The sequence below is a fragment of the Vombatus ursinus genome, unplaced genomic scaffold (assembly GCF_900497805.2).
Source record: "Vombatus ursinus unplaced genomic scaffold, bare-nosed wombat genome assembly UNPS02014768.1, whole genome shotgun sequence".
Lineage (NCBI taxonomy): Eukaryota > Metazoa > Chordata > Mammalia > Diprotodontia > Vombatidae > Vombatus > Vombatus ursinus.
In genome coordinates, this window is record NW_020954546.1 from 29,051,645 (window position 1) to 29,060,576 (window position 8,932).

The following is an 8,932-nucleotide window of genomic DNA, read 5'->3' on the forward strand; positions in this document are numbered from 1 at the left end:
CAGAGTATTGTAGAATATGCTTCCCACTTTCAGGTCTTTCTTGACCGATCTGGTAGACTAGTCTATTAGGATACTCTTGTAAGCCACTGCAACTTACTAACCTGCATTAATTATCCTGCCTTCTCCCCATTTCCATATACTTTATGCTCACTTTTCTCTAAAAGAGCATCCTGTCCCCCCGAGGCATTGTTCATATTTCTATCCCCCACAATTTTGCTGGGAATAAGTCTTGCCAGTCTGGCGACCATACCCCTAGAAGTGATAGATTTTACATCCACATCATTGTTCCATACCAGAATTAGTATATAGAAACCCTCCATTTACCTCTTGTGACTTTGTGTACATTAGAAACTAGTTAAGTGTAGTAAGTGCACAGTATTTTAGAGGGGGAGTTTTCATCATTACTGGCATGCAAGCTTCTTTATTATTTTGTATCTGGGGTTTTGTCAAAGTGAGTGCTCCTTTCACCGATGCAAATCTCCATGTTTTCATCGTGTGTGATTCTTATCCCTCTCTTTCTATAAATTCTCCTTAGAGGATCTGCCATTTACTTATAAAATGTTTACGTGCCACTTTCCTGTTTGCTTATGAATACCATTATCATTGATCCTAAGGATATTCACTACCACAGAGATCACTTACTTTGAGAAGTACGCTTGCTAAAAAAACTTAAGAGGCAGCTAGGTGGCGCAGAGTATAGAGCACTGGCCCTGAAGTCAGGAAGACCTGAGTTCAAACGTGGCCTAAGACCAAACACTTGACACTTACTAGCTATGTGACCTTGGGCAAGTCACTTAACCCCAACTGCCTAAAAAGAAAAAAAGAAAAACTTAAAATATTTTACATAAAATTACTTCTAATACTTTTATATTCATTTCTTGGCTAAAATTTACATCTAGATAACCAGTTTTTATTTTATTTTTTCTTTTTGGTCTATAGACTAAAGATACCTCCTGACTGCACCACTGAATTAAATCATCATGCATATTTATTTCTCCAAAGCATTTTTGACAAGCATGATTTGGTAAGCTTTTAACTCTGATTTTGATGTTTTATGGTAAATATAGCTATATGATTGGCTTACATTGATTTTTGTAACTGTGATTGGTAAATTCACATAAGACAAGAAACTGATTAAACTCTTCACATTGAACAACTGAATTTATTTTCCTGTTCATTATATTCTAAAGTTTTATAAAAATGCAAAATACTTTTTCAGCTTAGAATTACATTAGAAAATAACTAATAGATTTTTTTTAAGATTTTCTCAAGTACATGGAAAATTTAGATACATTAATTTGACTTTGGATATGGAAGTAGGAAGCTCTTATCTTGGAGAATTAATCTCTTAGAGAACCACTACCTTCATTTTTATGTATTTTCAGGATAGAGACTGTGCTTTATCACCTGATGAGCTTAAAGATTTATTCAAAGTCTTCCCTTATATGCCTTGGGGGCCTGATGTAAACAACACAGTTTGTACAAATGAAAGAGGATGGATCACCTATCAGGGATTTCTTTCACAGTGGACGTGAGTATAAAATTCACTTGTCTTGATTATAGAATGACATGTAGTTTCAAGTGATGCTTTCATAGGATTAATATCATGGAGCTTTTTGTAGTTCTTCTGAAGTACAAGAGCATTGCACTGGTGATATTTGGAATTCACCTTCTGGCTAATACGTCCTCCCTTGTGTAAGTGATGTGTACTGCCTGCTGCGCCCACCAGACAGAAGAGTTTCAATAGATTCTTCTGCCTGTTCTCAAGGGTGTGAGAGTTTCAGATTTTTTTTTTTATGCCGTGGAACTAGATCAAGCAAAGACACAATTGGTCATAAAAGTAGGAAAATAAGGAGAATTTGTTAAATGCTTTTCCCTCTTCTACATGAAGGTGGATCTTTAGGTGTTATGTGTTATGCATAAATCTTTCTAACTTGGGACTGACAACTATCAGGAACATTAAAATATTATTTAAAGTGCTTTCATGTGAACACATTTAAAATCTTAGATTGAAGATATATCTGGTCAGAACTACTTTTGGTTGAGAAAAGATATGTGTGAGCTTTCTTTATACATTTTTGTTTTTGTTGTTCACTCGAGTTTGGCAAGGATACTGGAGTGGTTTGTGATTTCCCTCTTCAATGGATCCTTCTGTCAGGCAATCAGAAGTTAAGTGACTCGCCCATGGCACACAGCTAGCGAGTGTCTGAGGCTAGATTTTGAACTCACTCTTCCTGACTCAAGGCCTGGTGCTCTGTGTGCCAACTCACCAGTTGCCTCAAGCTTTCTTAATACATACCAAATTGTTCATTCTTAAATATCAAGACAGGTAAGATTCACTTCAACATTGAGACCACTAGGGGGCGCAGAGGGTTTAGTGCTGACTGGGCTAGTAACTGTGATGCTGGGCCAGGTAATGAACTGATATTTACCTCTAAGCTGTCTCCCAGCTCTAAATCTACGATCCTAGGATAATTTAATCAGATCAGTTAAACCTAATCAGCTCTAGAGGATAATTCAGTCTACCTGTGAGTGCTTACTATGTGCCAGGTGTTGTGCTAGGCTTTGGGGATAAAGAGACAAAAATGAAACAATCCCAACTCTTGAGGGAGATGATGTGTACACGTGATGTCCACCGAGTAAATGAAAGGTCATTTCAAGGATAAGCACTGGCCTCTGGGAGGGATCAGGTAAGGCCTCCTGGAGGAGGTGACACTGGAGCTGAGCTGGAGGAAGCCTGGGAGCCCGGAGGGTCTGGAGCCAGCCTGTGCAGGGGTGTGCAGAGAAGCAGCCGAAGGGCCAGTTTGAGAGACCTGAAAGGGAGTGAGTGATACAGAGGTGAAAATGATGCTGTTTTTATTGGGAAATGTTCCTTTAGAGTAATTTATAAACTGAGCTGTGCGGTAGCTTTGTGTCTCCATGTTAAACTGATGCGAGTGTCATTTGAAAGCAGAAACGCCAATACCTTTTATGGATTTTTCATATGTTGGCCATAAGGAAAGATCCTGTTTTAGGTGTACTAGTAGTAATTGTTGCTATGTGTTTAGCACTTAGAGTTTACAGAACACTTTATAAACATTGTCTTATCTGATCCTCCCAACATCTGTGTGAGGCAGGTAATATAAGATTTGTTACTGCCATTTTACACATGAAGAAACTAAGCCTCGGAGGTTGACCAGCTTGCCCAGAGTGTCTGAGGTGGGCTTTGAAAACCCAATCTCTTTTCACTCTGTGTGTGCCTTCCATTATTGAAAATAAATACGTGAGGCCAGCTAGGTGGCTCAGTGGATAGAGCATCTGCCCTGAAGTCAGGAGGACCTGAGTTCAAATCCAGCCTCAGACCAAACACTTGACGCTTGCTAGCTGTGTGACCCTGGACAAGTCACTTAACCCCAATTGCCTAAAAAAAAAAGAAAAGAAACACGTGCCCTCTTGTTACTTTGGTAGATTTATTGTTGTCCCTGGGACGCCCAGAGGCCCCTGATCTTGCATTCTCTAATGTTCCTAGAGGCTTTATTCTTGTAATACAAGAAAGTCATGCTTTCCTGCACTGAAGTTTCTGGAGGCTTGTTTTAGGGTATTTGGTTAACTTATATATTGGTGCATTATTGTTGCTTATTTCTTTATTGTCAACACCCTCTATTTATAAAACAGAATTTTCACAGTTTGATCAATTTGCTTATCTGTGAAATGAGAGGGAGGTTAAACTCATTGGCCTCTGGGGTCCCTTCAGTTTCTAAGTCCATGATCTTCTGCCGTAGCCAGCCAGCTTTTCCTTATTCTTCAGAGGAGTAAAAGGGTAGATAGATAAAGAGCCAGCTTCAGAGTCAGGAGAAAGGCCTGGCTTCAAGGCCTGCCTCCGACACAGACTTGCTTATGTGATCCTAGGCAAATCCCCTAACTTCTTGTGGCTCCCAAGCAACAGGTGCTGCTGTTCATTGGCATAGGGAGCTTCCTCTGAAGGAGTGGCTTGCATCAGTGAAATTACAGGTCTCTACCCCCCACCTCCCCCCCAAAAAAAGGAAGAATAGGTAAACTGAGGCTTGCCCAAAATTATACAGGTAGTAATAAACCATACACTCAAACCCAGGTCTTCTGACTCTTAAATCCTGAGCTCCTTCCTCTCCACTCCAATTTAGTCATTTTTCAGTTGGGATTCTTTGTGACCCTTTTTGGGGTTTTCTTGGCAAAGATACTGGAGTGGTTTTCCATTTCCTTCTCCAGTGAATTTAGGCAAACAGAAGTTAAGTGACTTACCCAGGGTCATACTGCTAGTAAGTGTCTAAGGCTAGATTTGAACTCAGGAAGGTGAGTCTTCCTGACTCCAGGCTCAGTACTCCACCCACTGCAATACCTAGCTGCCCCACTCTCCACCCCACTGAGTGGTTAATAATAATGATCAAATGTTCAGCTGCCAAGTATCTATGGGAAATACATGTGTGACTTGACAAATATGTTCCCTGGATGATGTTTTCTTCAGAGAAAGAAAGTGGGCTTTGTGGTGACTTCATGAAGGCTCTTTCTGCCACATAGAGGTACCATAGAGAGACATGAGGGTGGAGAGATGTTGGCTTGGAGTCAGGAGGGCCTGGCTGTAGATCCTGCCTCAGGCACTTGCTGGTTGTCTGACCTGGCAAGTCATTTAGCCTCTTGGCTCTTCAGCTTCTTCACCTGCAAAATTTTAGGGGTTTGGGCTAGAGGGGCTGGATAGCTCTAAAGTCTTTTCCAGCTTCACATCTAATTACTCTGATAGCTGTGGTCCACTTGGCCTGCTTTTTCTGGTCGGGGTTATTTTATTTTCAGCAAGAGCTCATTGGACAGCTATTTACTTCATTCTCTTTTCCAAACTAGAAAACACCTTTTTTACAGGACTGTTTGGAAGTGAGGCTACATGGTATGTTGTATTGGTTCTTAACCTAAGGTTAAAGTGACCTCTACAGTGTCACTATCCTGTGATTGAAATTTAGCATTTCCTTCTATTATGAATGTGGGCAACAAACCATTCTTCTGAGAAGGGGGCCGTAGGCTTCACCATTCTGGTAAAGGGTCCATGACTCACAAAAAATGGTGAAGAACCATTTGTATGTATAATGGTCAGAGAGCTGGCCTTTAAGCCAGGAAGACCTGGGTTCAAGTGTTTCCTCTGACATAACAATATGCTCCTAGAAAAGTCACTTATCCTCTCAGAGAAGGGCTGACTACCATTAACAAAGGAGTTTCCTTATCAAGGAGTTGGGAGTTGAGCGATAATAACATTAACTCCCAACAGTAACTTACATATGCTGTGGTGCTGTACAACTGGAGAAAAAAAACTTATGCTGAGCATTTTATTTTTCACAACAATATCAGAGTTGATTATCCCTAAGACACAAAGAGGTTGTGTGAAGTGCCCCAAATCAGGTCCTACCTAGGAAGTGGTGGAGCTGGGATCTTTGAGATATTAGGGTCTCCTGCCTCCAGACCAGTGCTCCCAGAACCAAGGTAGTTCAAAGAAGAGCTTCAGCAGAAAGAGAAAGCATGTGACCCTTCTGTGTCTGGAAGGGATGATTCCATTCTTGAGCTGTTAGAGCTCTGTGTCTACAGATGTTCCTTTTGAAGCTCCTCACTATTTCTTCAATCTTTTCTTTCATTAGGCTTACAACCTATTTGGATGTACAGCGATGCCTGGAGTATTTGGGCTATCTAGGCTACTCAATATTGACTGAACAGGAGTCTCAAGCTTCTGCCATCACGGGTGATTATATGAATTTTTTTTTATTATGTGTAATTTGTAAATACCAAAGAATTAAAATAAATTGGTCTTCATTGTTCTTCCCACACCTTCGCTCTAGTATTTTTTTCCTATGTTATGATAATTTCTTTGAAATACAGAGGGCAGAAGAGGATTAAAGTTGTTTTCTTTGATTCTTATTCTGATCAGTGGGGTTTTCTTATTCTTTGTCTTATGAAGTATTGTTTTTATAAGGCCTTTATCTTAAGTGCAGATTATCCCTTAAAGCAGATGAGTGACCACATAACTTCCTGTTTTCCCTAAGGCAAAATAGAGGCTGAAAAATCATGTGTGTTTTTGTTTGTTTGTTTAGTAACAAGAGATAAAAAGATAGATCTTCAAAAGAAGCAGACTCAAAGAAATGTGTTTAGATGTAATGTTATTGGGATGAAAGGTTGTGGGAAGAGTGGAGTTCTTCAGGCTCTACTTGGAAGAAACTTAATGGTGAGTTTTCAGCTTTCAGAAGTTTAACAAAATGATGTATGTTTGTGTCTTTATAGATCCTTTTCAAACTGTTGTATTTGGTAGGTGGGGATTTAATAAAACTCAGTGACATGTGTATCAGGAGCAAAGTATAGTGTAAAGTGTTAGTAGTCCTTCTAGAGTCGAACCGTTTGAAAAGTACCGAACCAAGTTTTGTCCCTGCCCTAATTGTTCCCAGTTATTTGTCTTCCTGGTTTCTTATCCCAGGTCCCACATGTGGTGAGCAGCTGGAGGTGTGCCCACCCCCATTGAGTCTTTCATTCTTCTAGATGTTTTTTAATGAAAGGACTCCCAAGACTGTGGCCTTTCAGCTAGAAGGTGGCTCTGGAATTGGCATTCTCAGTAATTGATTTTGCCTCATTTTCAACTATTGCTTTATTTGTGTAGAACATTTTGAGCCATCAGCATGTGTGGAAAAAGTCTTTTGCCCCTCAGATGCTGATAACTAAACAATATAAAACCAACACAGTTTTCATATTTGCTAAGTGGCAAATAGTGTAGAAAAGAAAAGCTCTTTTATTTATAAAACTGTACTTTATTAATGGAAATTTAGTGGCATGATTTCATATTGTAAATAATGAAAGATTTCTGTTCTACTTTCAGAGGCAAAAGCACATTCGTGATGACCATAAATCTTATTATGCAATTAATACTGTTTATGTATATGGACAAGAGAAATACTTGTTGGTAAGAAATTTTGTGTCCATTTTGCCTATGAAGACTTGAATTCATTTTCCTTTGTGCAATGCCGGACACAAAGCAGGAGTGAAATTGCCAGTTAATTTATGGAATTATTAATTGTGATTAAGGGAGTGGGACTGCAAGGGATCCCTATGGGAACAGGCACACCTATTTCCTTGGGTGTTCACCAGGAAAGACCACAATGGCAGCAAGTGGGGAGTAATACTTCAGTCACACTGGGCCTTTAATAAGGCATAGAGTGTCCTAGGAATGTGGGAGAGTGGTAGAGGGAGACAAGCAGCGTGGGCAAGAGAAGGAGGAGAGGGAGAGGCACAGAGTCATTTACATAACCATGGATCAGGGTTGGGGGGTACTTGGGCAGCATGGACCAGTAACAGATGGAGGAGTACAGGGGATAGGAGTTTGGGGTGTCATTTTTATAAGGTTTGGGTGGTAGGGAGTAGACTAACTTTTACTGCGGCTACCTTAGGGTTAATTCATTAAGATAGCCACATCATCTCAAAGTTATTAGCTACATCTTAGGGTTGGTTCATCAGCATAATATTTGCTGATGTTCTGCTGGTCTTAACTGCATATGTCTGGAATACCATGGGCAGGTGGCAGGACCGAGGGGCCCTTTCAGTAAGGCCTGGTTGGCTTCCCCTCACTCAGCACGTAGTCTCAGGATGTGGCCATAGTTAATCTACAGGACAGTTTCCAGTGGCTCATCTGCTCCTCTAGTTTATGAGATAATTTGCAAGTAATTGTTATGCCCCCTTCAATTATAGGACCCTCTGTAAGTAACTGCCAGCTCCTCCTTTGCCTTCTTACTTTCTACTCTTGTTCCTTTATCCTGACTACTTAAAATGCTACCTAGAAGGGGCATTGGTGGTGGGGGGACTAGAGCAAGAGACATCTTTCACACAAGGAGCTACATCAGTGCTTGTTGGTCATTTGTGCGGGATAAATCCTCAGACCTCACTTGTGACATGAGTGCACAACCTGTGTGACTTTGAGCAAGTCATTGGCTCCGCAGCGCCTCCGTAGTCACCCGCCCCCGCTGCTCCCCTAACTTTGGAGGAGCTGCTGACCTGCATCAGGGAAGGGAGTTTCTGTCCCAAGACCTCCATACAGTGAGTCATGTGTCCAGATAGAGTGAGTAGCCAACCCCTCCGCTACTTTTAAAGAGCCATTATGTCATCACTGTGTGAGCAAGAAATGAATAGTACAATCATCAAAGCCTGATCTAGAATCCCATTAGAGGAACAGTTTAATTAAATTTGTGTGAGACTAATTCAGCGACCAAAGAAGAGGAGGACCCAGAAGGGCCTTCTGGGTATCTGAGGGTCTGCCATCAATAGTTGAACTGTTTATAGTCTGCCAATAAAATGGCCACATCGAGTTTAGATGTATCTGTAGTCTACCAGATTAAGTCCTCCTAGTGAGGATTCATGGGTCTTGCTTTTTTTTTTTTTAAATTCCTCTTTGCCCTGTGTCCCTCTCTCATCAGCATAGAGTAGTGTTTATATCCTCCTGAAGTTTGATGACCATTTTCCAAATGATGACCTTTTTCCGAATTGCATGAGTCACGCGTGGCTGGTAATGCCACCTCATGCGCTGAAGTGGTTCCAGGAACTTGGAAGCCTGATGTGAAGGGAGGGAGGAGAGAAAAGGCGGTAGCGGATGGTCAGATCTCTTGTACGGCTCAGTTTGGTCATCCTCCTACCAGTGATTTCTCTGGACCCTGTGGGGTGGAAATGGAAGGAGAGCCAGCCTCCTTCACAGCCTCCTTCTTCCTGGTAGGGATCAGCTCAGCCATTCTGCGCAGGATGGACACTTACCCCTCCTTCCTCTTTTTAAAAACATGCAGGGAAATGGTGAACATGACACGTTAGTCCGTTCATCCTTCTCAAAACTGAGGCCAAAAAGCAGATGGTAGTGATGATTATTTACACACACACACACACACACACACACACACACACACACACACACACA

The 8,932-nt window shown here is 41.2% G+C and overlaps 1 protein-coding gene across 3 annotated transcripts in view; it reads left to right on the forward strand.

The window, feature by feature from the left end:
- The window catches only part of RHOT1 (ras homolog family member T1), a 50,151-nt gene that overhangs the window by 25,054 nt on the left and 16,165 nt on the right, over positions 1–8,932 (forward strand). For all 3 annotated transcript variants that reach the window (XM_027861989.1, XM_027861987.1, XM_027861988.1), the window contains exons 11-15: positions 940–1,024; positions 1,386–1,531; positions 5,634–5,734; positions 6,084–6,214; positions 6,857–6,940. In XM_027861989.1, the coding sequence (XP_027717790.1) occupies positions 940–1,024; positions 1,386–1,531; positions 5,634–5,734; positions 6,084–6,214; positions 6,857–6,940 (547 nt within the window). The remainder of the gene's footprint in view (positions 1–939; positions 1,025–1,385; positions 1,532–5,633; positions 5,735–6,083; positions 6,215–6,856; positions 6,941–8,932) is intronic.